General features: G+C 34.5%; 2 protein-coding genes across 2 annotated transcripts; one reads left to right on the top strand and one right to left on the bottom strand.

Moving 5' to 3' along the window:
• Positions 1-463: 463 nt before the first annotated feature.
• Positions 464-12,204, bottom strand: LOC145612005 (uncharacterized). The gene is made up of 13 exons (XM_081667387.1): positions 11,913-12,204; positions 11,541-11,708; positions 11,140-11,276; positions 10,890-11,039; positions 9,262-9,363; positions 8,546-8,710; positions 7,899-8,009; positions 5,840-5,937; positions 4,252-4,375; positions 3,967-4,056; positions 2,352-2,396; positions 1,317-1,637; positions 464-805 (listed from the first exon to the last, which is right to left on the bottom strand). Exons 1-13 carry the CDS (start codon positions 12,004-12,006, stop codon positions 779-781), a joined length of 1,632 nt encoding a protein of 543 aa, XP_081523513.1. The 5' UTR covers positions 12,007-12,204; the 3' UTR covers positions 464-778.
• Positions 12,205-13,807: 1,603 nt separating this feature from the next.
• LOC145611717 (uncharacterized) lies at positions 13,808-18,976 on the top strand. The gene is made up of 8 exons (XM_081667070.1): positions 13,808-14,070; positions 14,155-14,279; positions 14,371-14,408; positions 16,206-16,316; positions 16,517-16,596; positions 17,234-17,270; positions 17,530-17,571; positions 18,646-18,976. Exons 1-8 carry the CDS (start codon positions 13,846-13,848, stop codon positions 18,711-18,713), a joined length of 726 nt encoding a protein of 241 aa, XP_081523196.1. The 5' UTR covers positions 13,808-13,845; the 3' UTR covers positions 18,714-18,976.
• The last annotated feature ends 461 nt before the right edge of the window (positions 18,977-19,437 follow it).

The following is a 19,437-nucleotide window of genomic DNA, read 5'->3' as shown; positions in this document are numbered from 1 at the left end:
ACACTAACAAAAAAAATTTGCTCATTTATACGTAGTATTTGATTATACCTAGTAAGATACAATTGGTTGTAGTATTACAATTTGTCACTTGAGTACTTACACTTGCTAATATTTACATCACCAAAATTATACTTTACTTGTCAAAACTTATTTTAAATGATTCAAATATTTTTATATGCTTCATCTATCCCAAATGGTTTTCCACTAAAAATTCATAATAGTTGTTATGGAAAAGTGCGAATTTTAGATGATCAACACATGTGTGAATTAGGCTCAAACCAAGCCAAGGTTGAACAAGATGCGTTCAAACGCTAATTATTCTCATCAACTTTAGATTGAACAAAGTGCAGACCAATTGCAGCCCTTGTCTACTTTCTCTAACATACAAAGTAAATGCTACAAAATACATTGGAGAAATATAAACATAATCCAACATTATTGGAGTATTACACAGCAAAGAAAATGACTAAAGGTAATACATTGGTAAAAAATATTGATGTTTACAAATGATTATTATTTCTATATTTTTTTTCTTATCTATCAACCTTGGGTTGTGTATAAGATTTTCCATAATCTACATGTTATGGTACATGCCAAAACTGTATTTCGAACTTACAACATTTGCCTAAACTGTATTATGAACTTTACAACATTTGCCTAAACTGTATTTCGTATAAGCAAAAAAGAATCATTTGGAGTGAGCAAGCAGACTTTACTCACAAGATCAAAATTTGAGTCCAAAGCTATAACAATCCTAAATGATTAAACCGAATGTCTCCTATGTCTTGAACAAGCTTGAAGGAACCTGAACAACATTAAACGTTATATATAAGTTACTGCACAATGATTAATAAGATTACTATGAGTTTATTAAAGAACTAAGTAATTAACAAGCTACAATGACATATTGATATAAGTCCCGTTAAGAACCAAGCTCCACCATTTTTAATCCCCCCTTCCTTTCCTTTTCTTCTAATAATGGGTCTCACCATTTTTTCCAAAATCCTTCCCAACAGAAATTTCCAGAGTTAAATTAATTGCTTCCAGGTTCATCAGTTTAAACTCCGCTATCATTCGATTCCTGTTCAAGCTTATCATCATACAACAATGGAAAGCCAAAAAGGCAGCCCATGCAGAAGTGGAGTGGGAGAAAGAAAATGGGTAGAAAAAAGAAGACCCAGCAACAAAGGGATGCCTTGGACGGAAAACCACCATCCTACTCCCTCCCCCCCACCTCTCCGCCAAAATAGATATGCCAGGCTAACAATGAAAAAGCATAGAAGTCGACTTCACACAAACTCAAATTTCTAACATACCTTCACATGATGTGGCATGATCTTGACATCAAAAGGCACATGAAGCCATGCTTCAGGAGGGTAGAACAAGAAATTTTCTGGCTTACTGGTGTAAACATCTGCATACTGATGGATGTGATAGGCAAAGGAGGATTCTTGACCAGTATCAGTGAGGAAAGTGGCCCCAAAAGCCTTGTTGAACATGTTTTTCATGGTGCAGCGTGCTGTTTGCCTCTCCTCATTGAGCTCTTTCATGAGTGACCTGTATGCTTCACTTTTTTGTGAATCTACAACAGTTGCATGCAATCTACCAAGGAGCTCTTGGATAATGTGAAATCTCGCCTGTGCCAAAAGAGAGATAAAGCTTTAGAAGACCCATGGCAAATGAATAAAAAGAAATCAAGGGACTTGACACATTTTGAAACAAAATCTACTACAAGCATCAAAATAGTCCAATAATTTTGGCAAAGATGAGTGTACAACTGAAATATGTGGTTAAACTATCACATCTAGAAGATACTCTTATTTTATGTGTATTATAACAAGTATTTATTTTGTCCCCCAATCAAATGGGAGCAACCATCAGTTTATTTAATGGTTTTAATAGCATCACAAATTCAAATGAAAATTTAAAATAGCATACATCCTAAAGTATATCCTACTGTATGCAGCAAATTCATTAAATTTTTACAACAAAAAGTATAAATTGGATCAGGCTAGAACTTTGCAGGGTTTATGTAAAATCTGCTTTTGATCTCATTTTCTTGCAATTTGCTTCATCATTGGTTGGCAAATTACATGATCTAATCATCATTTGTACATGTAACAAAACTGTAAACTTGTGAAATTCCAGTCATAGGATATCCCAGTTAATCAGATAGCATTGTATGATAAGATAATCAATATCTACATCGTCAACCTTACTGAGAAATAGTCAGCAATATGTGAGATTACATCAAGTTGCAACTACTATCAGTGATTGTAAAATACTGACCACAAATGATTAAATGAATGGGGCGGTGGAGGTGACAAATAAGAACATCACAAAAAGGGTACCTGCTCAAAACGATAAGATTCCTCATTCTGAATATGTATTTCATTCTGCAAAAATCAAATCAAACAGTTATAAAGGAGCTTGTGAACTGAAAAAACTACACAAGCATCAATGGATGAAATTTGTTCCAGGACTATGATTATAGGAACACTAATCCCATGATCAGAAAGTGGCTATATACATCCACCCAGTGCTTAAAATATCTTGACAATTTGGAATCCTTAGACCCATGAATGCATTAAGAAGACACTGATACCAACACACCGTGCTAAACTCCCTTGCTTCAAAATTAGTAAAAAAAATTTAAGATCTTTTTTTTAGTTGTGACGCACATCTCATCATCTATACATGTTATCACCAACACCAAATCTTTAAAGCACATTTAGTAAGCCTGGTAATTATTTGTTAATTCCAAAACATAACAAAATACAAAGAGAGTTAGTTCTTTACTTTGTGCTTTTCGTAGTTAGTTTCTTTATTTTGTGCATTTTCTTGTTTAATCGTTGTTTTTCTCTATTATTTGTTTCTTTTCATTTGTTTTTAGGTTATGATCGATCATTGCAAATTCAAAATGAGGATTTGATAAGGAAAAAAAGATGATAACATTGGCCAGGTCAAACTTATTGTTTTAGAGTAGCTAGTGAGAAGTTCGCCATGTAGAGCACAGCTCAAATCTTTTGATGGTGGTGATAATGTGCAATGGTATGTAGATGATAAGATGTGAATCAAGATTGAATAGAAATACTTCATAAAACTTTCAACAATTTTAGAAGCAAGGAGTTGTTTTGAAATTTATACTTCAAACCAGTGGTGTAGAGGTATCAACTTATGTTTTCCATTATTGGGTTTTAGGATTCCAAATTCTCAAGAAATTTTAGTTAGTGATATTAGGTTGCAACCCAAGCTAACCACATGATTGTGTCAAGTAGTATTTTGACATTAACTTAAAGCCTTGATGGGAGCTTGGCAAAGTGACTAAGTAACTAACATGTATATGCGGCAAAGTCATTGACAGCACAGAGCATGAAGTTTCCTTATTGATTAGGTTATTATGTTAGAAATTAGGAGTTTTAGTAGAGGTATATTACTTATTCTGCTCAAAATGACATCAAAGTAGACACTAGACAGGCTACTAGACCCCCATAAAGTCTTTGTAATGTCAACATCAGAAATCCAAGTCTTAATCATCATTATTGCACAGAAAGATACCAACCTTATCTCATATTGAACCTTTAGATTTCACCTACTTACGCAGTATGCTCTTCTTTCTAACAAGTTTTCCATGTTCATCAGATAAAAGATATAACGATGTCACCCTTAAATGCCTTAATCTAGTAATTTAAATGGCTGTGCCGGACATGTTGCTCATAAAATAGTTCTGCTTCTTTTCCACAAAACCTCGTTGAATTTCAAAACAGGTGTGGCAAAGAAATGAAATCAAACCAGTTAACAAAGAAATTATGATCCACTGAGCATGATAGTAATATCAGCTTCAGGCTTTCAGGATTCGTACATAAAATGAAGAGGCAATGCAATAAATGAAGAAAATTGCATACATTCCAAAACAATTAATTGATAAGACAAAAAGAATTGCTACAAAATTAACACAAAACTTACTTCCAATTCATGAATGATAGCAGCAGTACGCCACCCTGCCTTTGAAGGCCCTCTTAGATCGCTAAACAAATGGTCACCAAAGTATATGACCTACAAAATGTAGATATTTAAAGAAAGGACCAAAAGATGACGCGTGACAGCTAGAATAATACTAAAAGCTTGCAGTTTCAGTGAAGTAATGGTAGCACATTTTCTATACAATTAAGTTCCAGCAAGCAGAATCAGTAGAAGAAACCTAATGCTATAAAGGAGCCTTTCAGTAAGATAAAGCAAATTTTGACATACCTCTGGCCCGTGCCACTTTGTAATTTTGAGAAAGGATTTCAGACATCCATGGTAATATATTTTATTGGGAAGAAAAGCATCCACCTTAGAGAATGCCAACGTATCCTTGCTCGTGTCATAGCATCTGTGCCACAGAAAGATCAAAATCAGTACTTTGCAGTCAATGAAATAAAAATGCAAGAATTCAAGAGAAGTAACTAGTACAAATGTTCTCACCCATGGTATATAGTTTTGGAGTTAACCTCTTGGGCTCCATAAGTCCAATTAAGTCCAAAGTTTTAACTTTTAAATACTTCATATATACTTACTAAATTTGCTTCTTGTTAATTGACATGTACTTCTTCGATTTATTGATACTTGCACCACTTGCACTTTTATACCATTCACACACTCCTTTGACCATATGTTGTGAGCATAAAGGAAGATATAGTCATGTAGGATCTTATTAGATTCGTCTAGATATATACTTTCAATACATCAACTTTTTATGACTTGAACTAAAAGATAATTTAACATATTCACGACAAATTAAGTAGTGATAAGCGTAAAACTCCATATGGCACAAGTAGTTGACACATTTTCTTGGGTAACATTTACCCAGTAGTTTTTGCCTTCCCTTTCCTTGCTTTGCATTTCCACTAATACTGTTGTACCTACTTGCTTTTGCTTTCTCTCTCTTAACACATAATTTCTATAAGTAATGAGAAACAGGAGAAGTATATTTCATAATTATGTCAAAATATACGTCGTATATATTAATCTATATTAAAGTATAGATCTAAGAAATTACACGTGCCAAGTTGCACCCTTCTCATGCACTACAAACATGTCACATCATCCACTCAATTGTAAAGATTTTTAATGACAATAGAGATGTTTATTATAGGGTTTGAACTTAAGACCAATAAAAAAGAGTAAAAGTCATGCCATCTTAACTATCTTTTAATCGAATACAGTATATTTAATAATAATTAACTTGGATTGGGGGTGCCACTTGACAAGTTATACTACCCATGTGCGGTTTTTTCTCACAAACAAATCAGAAGCATATAGTAGGCACAGACTCACACAAACACATGCAAAGTGAGACATACATGTATACCCATATAAACAGACATTGGCATGAATGGCATTAATGCACGCATATTTACATATACAACAGGGTTTGATACTCATTTTTTTCAAACATACCATACTTTGTAACAGTTAACATATTAATTAATACCTTAAAGCACAACATTAAGGGAATTGGAAGCTATAAACCTATGTAATCCAAATTATTTATAGGTTGTTCAGACTCTTCCATACTCGTATGAAGTGTGAAAGCCATTAACAATTAAAGGGGAAGAGGTTATTTCTTCTAACAGGATTCAACAAACTTGCTAATTGCTTTCCAAGCTCCCCTCCCAACCTTGCCCAAAAAAAAAATTGTGGACTTGTCAAATAGTAAAACAAACTATGAAGTAGAAAGCAACTTAACTTCCCATATCCATGACATGCACAAGAACAAACCACATATAGATAAATAATGTGATACTGGTTAAGATCTACATATTAATAAGCAATTAGAAGAGCATAAGATCTTAACCGGAATGGTCGCTCTGACGTATAAAAGTCTGGCTTATTGGCTTTAGCAATGACTACATCAAATAGTTCTCTCCAAGAGTCACCACAGCCCAGGGAATCCTGATCAACACATTAAAAGAACATTACAATTTTTAAACTTCATGAATCTTCACAAATAAGATATAATTTATTGAAATGACAAAACAAATGTGAAGATCATGTGCAACCCAATTAAAGGATCCTCCAAAATAAAGCAGGAGATTGGAGTATAAATAATATTTTAAAAATAAATCCTAACAAATTAACTCAGTTGTTTCTTATCCCAATACATTTTTGGCAATCATGGCTTACTAAGAGTTCAAAAGGATTGAGAAGAATATGAGGATGTGCAGTTGTGCACAATCCTCATACATTACTATAAATCCATACAACATAACAAAGAGACCCAAAAACTACATAGAAGTGAAACCCCAGAAAAACCTTAGAATCTTTTTGCACCCACTCACCACCACCTCTCTCTTCAGCAACAGATATACGTGTATTAGGAATTTTTAAAAAAAAAAAATTTAAAAAAAAAAAAAAAAAACCTATATTATTTTCCATGAAATCTTGAATTTATTAGTTTATTTTGTCATCTAATCATGTAAATTGCGCTATTGTCATTGTGAATCTTCTTCTTCTCCTACCATTATGGTCCTAAAAACTATTCATCTGTGGCTATAGGTGTTTGTCATCATATCTCTTTTGCATTCCAGTGCATAGTCAGTAGCTCCTTTCCTTATCGCTATTTTTCCAAGATATATAGTAAGAGTACAATGTCAGAGGACAAATCGTCCTTAGTACAGAAGTCCAATTACTTTGATTCTCTGCCTGAGTAAATCTTAAGGCCCTATGCTAGATATCTAATCAAAGTATCAAACCCACAACATATCAGTTTATTAACCAGCTCCACAGAAAATGCTTGCATTTCATTCTAACAGAAAACACCACAAAACAGTCATAAAAGGATTCCAACACATCTTTTCCTTGGCACCTCCAAAGCCAACAAAACAAGCCTATTGCAGATCCAACACTGTAAAGATAAGACCCAAGTCTCTCCAATGCACAGAAAATAGCCTCCAAGCCTTGATTGCCTTCAAAAAGGCACACGGCACACCATAAAAAATGAACGGCCAACTATGAATTTTAAAATCCCACTGTTGGTGTTGGTCCTCTTTCCTCATCTAATGATAGTTTTTTTAGTCGTAAATAATTAGAAAATAGGAATATAAAACTTGGAGGTGAATTGATTTATAAGTATGAGTTTACTAATCTAAGTATTAAAAACAATGTCTAGAGGAAATTGTATATACTAACTACACATTAATTTTGCATGTTTGTATGTTCTATAATTTTCTATCTTTGATTATAGATAAGCCCAATGATGATCAAGAATCATAAGAGCACATAAATTCCAAATTGATGTTGGGCAGTCCTTTTTAATACAGAGAAGAATGGAAGCTAATGGGGAATCAGGGATGCATTACCCAAGAGACTAGGAAATTTATTGAAAATGTTAAAGCATATACTTGTAGGATGACTTGTGGTTAAATTAAACATAAATCATTATCTATTACCATATATTTATTACTGCAAATTAGAGATGCCATGATTGCTTTCACAATAAAAGCATATATCTGATTCATTATTTGTGTTTCCCTCAGCTTGTAATATTAAATTTAGTACCTTTGTAAATTTTTATTATATTTTGGCAATTGATATAATTAACCAAGGAAAGTAACAAAGTTAATTACAAGAGAGATCAGCCTCCAAACCAAATAAGCCTTAAAAGACAAAAGCAGGCAACCCTGCTGTTACATCCTCAACTGACTCCTAATAGCATCGGTGCATCTACATGCAACATGAAACATAAATTCCTGAACAATTTCATTCAGACTCTTATGCTCATTTTTTAAGATGATAGCAATCCTATGACTCCAGAAAGCACATTACATAAAGTTTAAGCCTGTCTTTAATACTTTTGTTAAGTTAGTGAACCAAGATGTGCGTGAAGGGAAGAATTGACATAGTGTGAAAATTACCTCCAAAAGAAAGCGCAAACCGCCATCAACAAAATAATAGGGTGAATTAGTCAGCAAGAACATTTTCTTTCCTTTGTCTCTTAGCATCTTCAAAAAGCAATACAACTGATCCTGTAGCATTAAGCAATGCAAGCCATATAAAAATATTATTGACTGCTTTTAAATATAGTACGCATCACACTATCAAGTTGTAGGTGATAAAACTGATAATACTTTTTCAAATGTTATTTAACCATCATCTAGACAGGTTTATAATAACCAACGAGTTTTAGGTACTCCATTTCCTAAGGCAGAAAAAGCTCTAACTTCACTAACATTGAATAAAAAGTAATTTAACCAAATTGCTTATATCTTATGCACCAACCAAATTGACACTTCATAAAATCTGAGACAATAATTATTCGTCTGTCCCAAAATATAGGATACACTTTGAGATTTAGAAAGAATTGAGGACATGATGAATCATTTCTATAGTCACTTTAAAATTTAACACAATATTTTATACTTTTTGTTCAAAATTCCACTACAGTTTTAATTGTATTTTGAGGATGTATAGACTATAAACTTAAAACCTTTTTTTGGGACAAATGAACAGTTGAGTAACACAGAATTACTAGTGATAGTGAAGAAACGGCATAATTACCCACATTTTTAACAAGATATCTCTCAGGATCAGCAATGATTGCCTTATGAGCCACTCCACTTCTATGAACATGCTGAATTGCATGATTGACATCATGATAGACATAAGAAGCATCAAACTCCAGTTTTTCATCGACAAAATGTTGCACAATGTCAGCGATCAAGCATGCCTTCAATTAAGCAAGCAGATGGGAGTTAGACAAGCAGACCAGGACTAGGGGGGGGGGGGGGGGAAGAAAAAAAGAGGGAGGGGGGCTGCATATAAGTTAAAAGAGAGCAGTTGATGCCAGAAGTAAAATTATCTGCTTGACCATTAAGACTGTTATTGAAGCAATATAAATGTTACAAGAAATCATAATAACAACAACCATATGTCTTATTTCCACACACTTATTGTGAGTTTAATAATGTACAAATCATCAATTATACTCATTCAGTCTTGTCTCTCTTTCATTCCTCTATATTTTTACTCTTTTTAAAAAAATTACAAAGATGGAAAGGGTAGAAGGTGGTTTTGGACTCACAGCTTGATTTCGCTCTGTACAAACATTGCAAAGGTAAAACATACTATAAAATAAAAATATTGTACAACCCCACTCTTATTACCTATGCTAGCATAATGTGAATCTATAAATACAAACAGACTAATAATGTGATTGCTAAAGTAAGGCAGGATAACAGCATGCAATTATTAAAAAAATGTGATGAAAAAGGGTCTTACCTCACTAAAGCAGAAAAAATCCATCAAACTAACAAGCCCCCGTGCTTGATGGCGACCAATATGTCTTGTTCCATACATCTCTATTATCTCCTCCCGCCTTAGCTGTACATACAAATGGAAAACATCAGCAGGAATCAGATATTCCTCATTATAGACCAATTTATTTGCATCAGTTAAGATAGATTATGCTACACAATGAAATCATTCCTAGGAGACACAGTAAAGTCCAATTCTAGGGTGATTGAGAAAAGACATGTGATTCTCAGACACAAATGTTCAGAATTCCTATCAAATATGAACAATATAATAAGCTTTGGATCAGATACAGAACTTTTTTGAGCTAGGTGAGGCGCATAAACTTGAAAGTTTACTCTAAAATTTTCTGATATTTATTAAGAGCAACACACTTCAATGAGGCTGGCAGCAGGCCCCTCATCACCTAAGTGCACCTTGGGCTATTTAATACATTGCTTTAGATTTCTTGTAGCTGCAAAATGTGGTGCAGAGTTACCACAATGGCACAAAGGTAAAATGAAGCATCTAAGCATCCTTTAAAACTGCATTACCATTGTCATCTAAGAGCCAAACTTCCTTTTTCTCCACCTTATTATTTGCTCATTGATGGTTCAACATGGTGCTTAAGTTCAGCTTGGACGGTAGTAATATAGTAACACCTTTAATCATAAAGCATTTTGATAGTGTTCCATTGACATTAACTATTCCACAAATTACATCACTTTCTATGAATCAGCGTACAAAGTTTATATAAATGCTTGGTTTAGAAAAGTGCAAGGGACAACTAAGACACAAGGTATGCACATCACAGAAAAGGAGCTCCTTTTTGCAAAATCCTTGCAAATCATATTTTTTTATATCATATTGCAAAAACTGCTTTTTATATTATCTATTCCACTTCTGGATGGGTGAGCTTTAAGAGGGGTAGCAAGAGATAGAAGAATTTAACAAACCAAAAATTCGAAATAAAATGAAGATAAAGTTAAAATTATATTGAAAGGGGGTGGGGGTCTCAAGGAAGATATGAGCATTTATAAACTTTTCCATCAACACAACAGCAAGTTGGCAAGAGGGCAATGCTCAGGAAATACGCCAATGATGACCCAAAAGCTCATCTACACAAGAAGAATCCTTGTGGCTAGTGGATAATAACAGGCCATATCTCATGTGCACAAACACTAATAAGGCTAATCAGAGGCTATGAGATTGGCCAACAAAGAACAGGAACCCCCAACTTCATGATTAGAAAAGTGAGAGCTCCTACATGATTCCCAACACAGTACATGAGAATCTTGTCATTACCAAATCTTGGGAGTGCTAATTCTGCGAAACAGGATAGAGGAATCTAGTATCACACCAACATTCCATTTCATTTGTGAAATAATATTCCAAATGACAGTGTTCAGAGTTATTCGTTTTCTAATCCTTAAAAGAGGATTCTGCTATCCCATTCACTTAGGGGTAGCAAGATTACACTAAAATACAACTAACTTATAACGTAATCATTCAATGTACAATGTGAACCTCCAAACTCTAATTTCAAGGAAAACACTACTATTTAAAATAAATGAGACAATGCATAGAAGCAATGCTAATAAGAGGTCACAACCCACCTTACGACGACCAAAGAAGCATCCATCAGGCTCAATTGATCCGAAAAAATCCAACTTCAAGAGACACCCCTTTAACTTGTCATAGTACAAACCTCTAATAGGGAAGCTAGGGTCATATTTGAACTTCAAGCAGCTTTCTGGATACCTAAGCTACAACCATCAGAGTAGACTATGTAAGATATAACAAAGAAATAGAAGCTAATGGCTAAAACAACCGATTCAAATTTCAAGAAAAAACATGAGAACAAACCTCATTGACTAAATGCTCCTTGGCAAGGTCATATATCAAAGCCTGTAGATAAGCAGAGTAATGTGCTAATGTGTAATCATAGTCAAACCCATAAACTTGAACGTTGTCCAATCGTAAGTTCTTGTTCACATATATCCCTGGAAGAGTAATCCCAACATAGTGTTGATTCAATAACCCAAATCAAAGTGCATTTTAACAATATCAATGCATTTAACCATTAAACAAGAATCACTCCCTACATTACAATACAGGTGCCTTTTAACATTATGCACACATTTATAGCATAGCTATTCTAAACCGAAATTTAAGAACTAATACTGCATTGATATGAAGTTTCAAACTATACCATATTAAAAGATTAGCCAAATGAATGATTAATCTGAAATGGATGTAGAACATACCCTCAGGATTCATCTTAGGCATAGACTTGAGAGTCTGCGGAATTTGAAGGAAACACTGCTTAGCAATCTCGAATTCACTCCGAATTCTCTCGACTTCATCCTCGACTACCTTGTCTTCGATTTTCAACACTTTCTTGTCACTGAAATGCCGCAAACTCCCTCCCAATCCTTCAAGATTGAACATCATTGCATCAACAATAATCAAAATGCTCAGATTATAAACAAATTCAACGCAAGAAAAGTCAAATTTCATAATGAATTAAGTATTATCAGTAGAACTACAAGATTGAACATCATTGCATCAACAATAATCAAAATGCTCAAATTATAACCAAATTCAACGCAAGAAAAGTCAAATTTTACAATGAGTACCTTCAGTAGAAGAAGCAGAAGAAGTCCAAGAACTGCAAGTCCGACTAAAAACACCAAATGAGCGGGAAGGAAGAAGCCTACGAAATGCAGCCATGGCAGAGTAGAAGAGAAAATTTGTTGAAATTGTTCAAGAATGCATTAACGATGAGGTTGAAATTGGGGGAAACGAAGAATTAGGGTTCTTCGTTGAAGAAATTCTGTTGAAATGTGATGAAGTTTGGAGAGTTGAATTTGATGTTATTTCCAGAAAATGAATTTCGACGGCGTTGGAATATGGAAAGTAGGCGGGTGTTTTAATTGTGTGCTACAGAGTGTAAGAGCGTGTGATCTCGTGCTCCTTTTTTCTTTTTAATGTTTCTAACATGTGATTCATGTCAAGCGCTGGATTCCAATTTTCATCCGGGTAAAGGTGTCAAATCGGATGTGGAAGTTGGAATTAGATTAAGTCTTGTCATGTGGAAGTTGGATTTAGATTAAGTCTTGTCGGATTACTCTGTTTTTAGACTTGTGTTGTATTTTATGTGTACCAAATTCAAGTTTAAGATCGTCTTGGATCATTTTAAGTTTAGTAGGATTGTCTGAAATCAACTTGATTTAAGATATTCCTACATATCACATTGAAATAGAATGATAAAGTAGTTAGCTGGTTTTCCAATTTTTAGGTGTCTGTCCCTAAAGCCCCTCCCCCCCCCCCTCTCTTCTTAGTATAAGTCTTCTCCTTACCATTTAACAAAAAAAAAATAAAAGATTTAAAAAAAAAATTTTAAAAAAATCCCTACATGTACATTCTCCATTCGAATTCGATCAGTTCTAGTCATATCTACTACTTAGACTATAACTTATTCTGTATTCAATTATACATAGTAGTTTGCAATAGTAAAAAAAAAACTTAGAAAATTTGGTTTCCATTACGGTTTTTTTTTTGTTGATGGTTGAGTACATTGTAGCAACGTTAAAATAGACCCTCCTTTCACCCACATGACATAATTCAATGGTTAAGCCTTCAAAAAGGATGCCTCAATGAATAATGGAAGAAGATGAATTCGAAATTTGTGAGATGGAGGATGAACTTACAATCGAAAAAGAGACACAAGATGTTTTTGGAAGGAAGTAAAGATTCATCATATTGTTTTAGTTTGTGCAAAGCACGATTTATTTTAAAAATTGACTATCCATTGTTTTAATAAGATATGTGTTATTAAATTACCAAGGAGGAATTTCGTTTTTTGACTCACATTTATGAACAAAAGAAAATTTTGATTTCCATTTAACTACCCTATTGTCAAGATTGCACAATGTTTGAAATTTGAAGCAAAAAAACCAATTGACCCTGGGGCCTAAGAGTGCCATGGCCCATACTTGTTCTGATTGAAGTGGCCTTTGTGACCCTATATTTTTTTATTAGATCACCTCACTCCTTAATCAAGTCTGGCTTCGCCCCTGATAACCAAACACTCTAAGATTAATGATGTGCTAATATGTAAGACTTTTAATTTAGATCAAAAAATACATGATTGAAAGTCACATTCCACCAAATACCACTTGACCTACAATGACGATCACTAACAAAAGTTCTTATAATAAGCATATTGACATCAAACTCAAATGTGCATTATTATGATACAAAGCACATTGACAACAAACTCAATGTGATCGATTTGAATACAAAATCAACTCGAACGAGTTTCTTCACTTAAAATTAATCCAACCCAAACAATCTAATTCACACCCTATTATTGAACATAATCCAACCCAAACGATCTAATTCACACCCATCCAACCCAAACGATCTAATTCACACCCTAACATTGAACATAATCCAACCCAAACGATCTAATTCACGCCCGTCGTATGCACTTGTAGTCTTGTATCACTCCCCCGGAAAAGAAGGGGAAAGGGCCCCCAAAAGAAACCCAAGCCAAGAAGGGGAAAAATGTGGAGTGTAAGCAGAAGCTCATTGACTACATTTCCCTCCTTCCTATCCTCTCTCAACAAATTCACCTCCATTGTATCAACTCCCAAGCTTCTTCGTATGGCTTCTTCTGAACCACCAACAACAGCAGCTTCCTCCTCTTCCAACAACAATAACAACCCAGATAATGCTTCTGTTTCTCCCTCTTCTGCTATCGACTTTCTCACACTATGCCATCGTCTCAAGGTACAATTTCATCTTGCTTTAAATTGGAATTTTAGTATTTTTTGGGGTTTTTTTTTTTGGATGAAATTGTTGTTTTTATGGCAGACAACGAAAAGGGCAGGGTGGGTGAAGAGAGATGTTCAAAACCCAGAATCAATTTCTGACCATATGTATCGTATGGGGTTAATGGCTCTCATTTCTGCTGATATTCCTGGTGTTAATCGTGATAAGTATGCTTTGTTTTGGTGTTTTATTTGATTGTTAATATTATCAAAAACAGTGTTAGTTTAAAATTTCTGAAATTATTTTGTTTTTTTTAAGGTGTGTGAAGATGGCTATTGTCCATGATATGGCTGAAGGTATGAGGATTTTGATTTGATTTTACAATTCAAATGAGTTTGCTGAACTAGTATATTTTTGTGATTTTGGAATTGCTAAGTTGGAAGACAACTTTTGTATTCTTTTACTTGTTTTGTAATTTAGAATTGGAGAATGTTTGTACAATTATGTAACAAGAGTTGTGATGGAGGTTGATTAGAATTGGAATATGAGGTAGGAATAGAATCAAAAGAACTAGGATTATATTCATGAGATTGTGAATTGAGATATTATAATTGTCCGAGCTTTTGAAGGCATATTGAAATGACGTGATTTAACGCTGGCATTACTTAATTGTTTGGTTAGCATTGTGCTGATTAGTAACTCAATCACTTAAAGGGTCGTTAGTGGACATATGAAAAAAGTGAAATCTGGCTATAGGTTATGGCATTATCATTGGCATTAATATTGAAAAAAGGAAAGGAAATTGTAAAACCTACTTGGGGCCATGAGAAATGTATTCCTTTTAAAGTCAGAATCTCACTTTTAGATAGTGGGGATACTAGTGCAATGAAAACTTTGTTGAAAAGTAGAGTGGAAAAATATGGAGGGTGTATATTGTTTTTAGTTTCATATTGTTTAGCACTAGGAAGTTTGGATATAATTCTGATGAAGCACCTTAAATACAGTGTTAGGGTGTTGACTGATGCGCAATGACTTTTGTTAGCTTGTAGATTTTTGTTCATTGAGGTGCTTCTCAGCTCTCACTGAAGGAAGATACTATGTGTTATTTATGCATCTCAACACCAGCTCTAAATTAGATCTCTTAGTTCAAGGTGTAAGGTTATAATTGAACTTGTACTGTCTGAGACTGCCCTCTGAGGGCCTGAGCAATGTAAACTTTCATCACTTTTGGTGTTTAGGGATGTACTGTTGCCTATATCATCATATTTCCCCTACAAAGGTCCCTCCCAAAGCAAGAGAATACTCTAAGCTTAGATGATACAACTACTGGAATTTTCATGCGATATCTTGAATGATTTAGATGAATAATATGCTCATGCCTACCTGAGCTCCAATTCCCACCTCGTACTGCATCAAGTATACATACTTGGGCATACTTCATAAACTTTCAAAATTGCAAATATATATTATTGATTCTGACATTCTAGGCCAGCTCTTTTAAGCAATGTGCTCCGCCTTAGCTCCTGAATTCCTTGTTCTTTGTTTAAAAAGAAAACCATCAATGTTCAATTAATTAATTAACTAGATATAAAAGATGCATCAAAAGGTGCTTTCAGTTTACTCCCTTCGTCCCATACCTCTAAATTAATAACACTGGAGGCTCCATTTTTTAATCCTAAACCTTTTCTTCTTCTTTTTATTTTTTATTTCATTATCTTTTTTTTTTTAATTATTTTTTTGACGAGAGGAAATTGTGGTTCTTAATAGCTTGACAAAACTTATAGCATAATTGGCCCCTAAATGCTCATCTGTTTTCGGATGGAAGGAGATATAAAGTGCTAGGTGTTAAGAGATTCTGTGATAAGTGGCCTTTCAGCTGCAAAAATGAGTACTATTCATTAACTTAAATTCTTAAAAGAGCTATAATTCACCTGTTGGAGAAAAAAATATCGTGATACAGGATAGGCAAAGATGTTATTTGTTTGGTAATACTGCTTTAAGTTTAACTGATGTATATTTTGTGTAAACTCATAATCCGCATGATATATGATTATTAATAACAAAATTCTAATGTCCTTTAAACTCTATATGATTTCTTATCTGATTCCCCTAAAGTTCAATACATTTTTTCTTTGTTCCCTCCCCCTTTGCAGCAATTGTTGGTGATATTACTCCTTGTGATGGGATTTCCAAGACAGAAAAAAGCCGTAGAGAAAGGGAAGCACTTGACCATATGTGCAATCTCCTTGGTGGAGGATCAAGAGGTTTTTTCTGAACATTATTCTCTAGCTAGCTCATTGTGTACTCTATTTCTGATGAGAGGGGAGGGGGGTGGGGGGGGGGGGGGTGGAGGAATATGAAAAGGGCATATCAAACCCCTTCAATATAGCCCCCTAGTGGAAATTCTAAGCTGCCGTGTTATTTGATTGTGTTATGTTCTCTGAGTAATATTTATAAATTGCAGCCAAAGAGATTCATGATTTATGGATGGAGTACGAAGAATGCTCTTCACTTGAAGCAAAGATTGTCAAGGATTTCGATAAAGTATGTTATCTTCTGCACTTCTTTCAGCAATTAACATTTTCTGTGCTCTTTAAGATCGTAATTTATGTTGCAGTATATTCTTCTCAGCTATTGCATTGAAGTCTTGTCATCTGTAAATTCACTTTTTGGTAGTAGATGCATTATGTCATTTGACTTAGGCCTTTGGTTGTACATTCTAGGCTAAGTCTTATATTATCTGAGTTATAGCTAGATCTATAATCATGTTATTGCACAAGGCCGCAAGTCACTTTCAGACTTATGTATATTATGTAAGTAGGCTGTAGTATCACTTTTTGCTTCAACTTAGTCACTTCTCACCCCTGGTCAATCATAAGAATATGTGAGTGTGCCTTTTGCCTTCTGTGTAAATGCTATGGTTGAATCATTGCTTCACAATGTATACTTAAAGGATTGCATTACGTGTTCTATCATGCATCACAAAATTGTGTTGTTTTCAAGTTATGTGGTTATCAAATCACAGTAGTGCAACCAAATTGTTCAGTTTGAACATTGCTAGATTATGAAAGTGATTTGGATACTAAATATTGAAAGTTATCTTGTAAAACCAAGTCTCATATAAGATTGTTGTCTAGTGTTCTGATGTCATTGTAATGTACTTTTTTTGTTTTTTCTTCAGGTTGAGATGATACTTCAGGCATTGGAGTATGAAAAAGGTAAGGCTGTCAATATAAGCGGTGATAACTATGGAAAAGTCCGGAATTGGTTAGCTAAAGAGAAATGTGCAATTTTTTTTCCCCCTTTTGTTACTACTATTGGTCTAAGCGTATAAGGATGATGGAATTGCTCACAGTTTATTCGATTCTTTACCCTTCTTTTGAGATGTCATATGCGTTGAACTGCTTGAAGTCTTATTAGCTAGTTGTGTTGAGATAGAAATTAATGTCAGACTTGTTCTTTTTTGTCCTTGCACAGAACAAGGGAAGGATTTGGAGGAGTTTTTTGAGTCCACTGCTGGTAGGCATTTCTAACCTTGTTCATATTTATCAATGTAGCAATTTTTTTGCTGTTGATAATAATATAAAAATTGTTCTTTATTATTTGAAATTTTCACACTACACCTATATAAAGGATGTATTGGCCTACAGGATACATCTGTCCCTTTGTAATATTATACTGTATTGTGTATATAAGAAAAGAATTAATTTCCACCTTCACTGTTGGCAAAAAGGATTTGCTAAAATTTGTTTAACATCAAAACACTAGGATAAACAGCGATATTTGTATTTGTAAGCTATCAAAAGCGTGTTTAGTATAGGGTATCAGTTAAGCTAAGGTAATATAACAATGTGTGAATACCCATAGTAATGCATCCGCTCTTATGGAATCTTTGTTTTTCATTTATCTTTATTTGTTCTTTTTTAATACTTCACTAGGTAGAGGATATGAACTGAAAAAAACAATTACACAAACTCCTCTCTTAAGTTAACTTAATTATGTCTTTGTATCTAATGGGCTGTAAAGTTTTCTTCAATTAGGTAACCTTATTTAGATTATGCCAACTCTAAATTGTTTGGATAGCAAATAAGGAAAGGAAGGGGAGGGAAATAGGAGGAAAGGAAGGGGAAAGAAAGGGAGGGGGAGGTGAACTCCATTTTCCTTCCAAAACTCTCCAATTTTGGAGAGATTATGCTTATTAAAGAGAGAGGGAAAATGGATCACTCCCTCTCTTTCCCTTCCTTCCCTCAACCCAAAAAGAGAGTTTGTCTCCCTCCCTTTCTCTTCCTTTCTTTTCCTTCCACTTCCTTCTATCCAAACAAAGTGTAAGGCTTGCATTCCTTCCCTACCCCGCTCACCCCTCTTCCCTCCAACCCTTCGTGTTTCTTATGTGGTGGTGGGAGACCATTAGACCAACATAGATCGAAAGCATGGTGAAAAGGTAGGAAATACGCAGTTGTTTTTCTAAGACACTCTAGTGTATTAGGAATTAGGAAGAGATAACGGGTTCTTGATTTTGCATTTTGTTGATATTGCTTAGAGCCTTGGCTGTACTCTGCAGTTCGATTGTTGAAAATGAACAACTGTTTTCAGGGAAATTCCAAACTGATATCGGCAAAGCATGGGCATTGGAGATAGCATCAAGAAGAACAAAACACTAGTAACTTACAGCACCATCTTTTTACAGCCTGCTTTAAGCTTTGTAACTCCAGAAGGTCTGACTCCCTGCCTGTTTAGATTGTTTAGATCTTATGAGTCTGTTGGAATCTCAGGATGGCTTTTTTTTTTTACCGCTTTTGCTAGAACTAACTCATAGATAACTCCATCAACATCGGTTGGCTTACAGTCGATTTTACGTCTTTCTGTATTGACAACTTATCAGTGACTTGAGAGTATGTTGTCGAAATGAAGCGAGTTTTATGCATACTCTAGTCATATATAGGAGTTACTTTTGGGGGTTATTAGACCAATATCCTTCTTCCTGGTTTATGATTTCATTTACAGAAGCGTTGCCAATAATCAAAATTTCTCTGTAACTAATAATCTACTCCTATTAATAATCATAGAAGCCAAAACTGTAAGCGTAGTTATATCATACATTCATGTAAGTAACATCGTTGACAAAATTAAAATGTTACACAAACTAGTACAACACAAGTTACAAGAAGCTAGATAAAACTAGTGAGTAGGACTGAGTGCAATTATAGTTGTACAAAGTAACTAAGGTAACTAAGCTTAAGACCCTAAGAAGAAGAGTGATACGAAGGTTGGGGTCGATCGGGCTGCGTTCGATCCAGAGGTCCTTTAGGAGGCGAAAGGGTCGGATCCCATCCAAAATGAGGACTACCATCATCACGGTCCGAAGGCGGTGAGTCGTGCGGACTA

Source organism: Chenopodium album, chromosome 24, assembly GCF_948465745.1.
Source record: "Chenopodium album chromosome 24, dcCheAlbu1.1, whole genome shotgun sequence".
Lineage (NCBI taxonomy): Eukaryota > Viridiplantae > Streptophyta > Magnoliopsida > Caryophyllales > Amaranthaceae > Chenopodium > Chenopodium album.
The sequence above is the reverse complement of the archived record's forward strand: the minus strand, read 5'-3'. Positions and strand labels throughout refer to the sequence as shown.

Bases quoted from the DNA above. Each gene is read 5' to 3' on its own strand.
- LOC145612005 (XM_081667387.1), bottom strand. From the start codon at position 12,006: ATGGCTGCATTTCGTAGGCTTCTTCCTTCCCGCTCATTTGGTGTTTTT. The intron at 11,040-11,139 runs GTTTGTTCTCAT...TGATGGTTGTAG, and splicing joins AGGAGCATTTAGTCAATGAG to CTTAGGTATCCAGAAAGCTG. The intron at 1,638-2,351 runs GTACCCTTTTTG...CTTTTGGCACAG, and splicing joins AATCTTATCGTTTTGAGCAG to GCGAGATTTCACATTATCCA.
- LOC145611717 (XM_081667070.1), top strand. From the start codon at position 13,846: ATGTGGAGTGTAAGCAGAAGCTCATTGACTACATTTCCCTCCTTCCTA. The intron at 14,280-14,370 runs GTATGCTTTGTT...GTTTTTTTTAAG, and splicing joins CCTGGTGTTAATCGTGATAA to GTGTGTGAAGATGGCTATTG. The intron at 17,271-17,529 runs GTAAGGCTGTCA...GTCCTTGCACAG, and splicing joins GGCATTGGAGTATGAAAAAG to AACAAGGGAAGGATTTGGAG.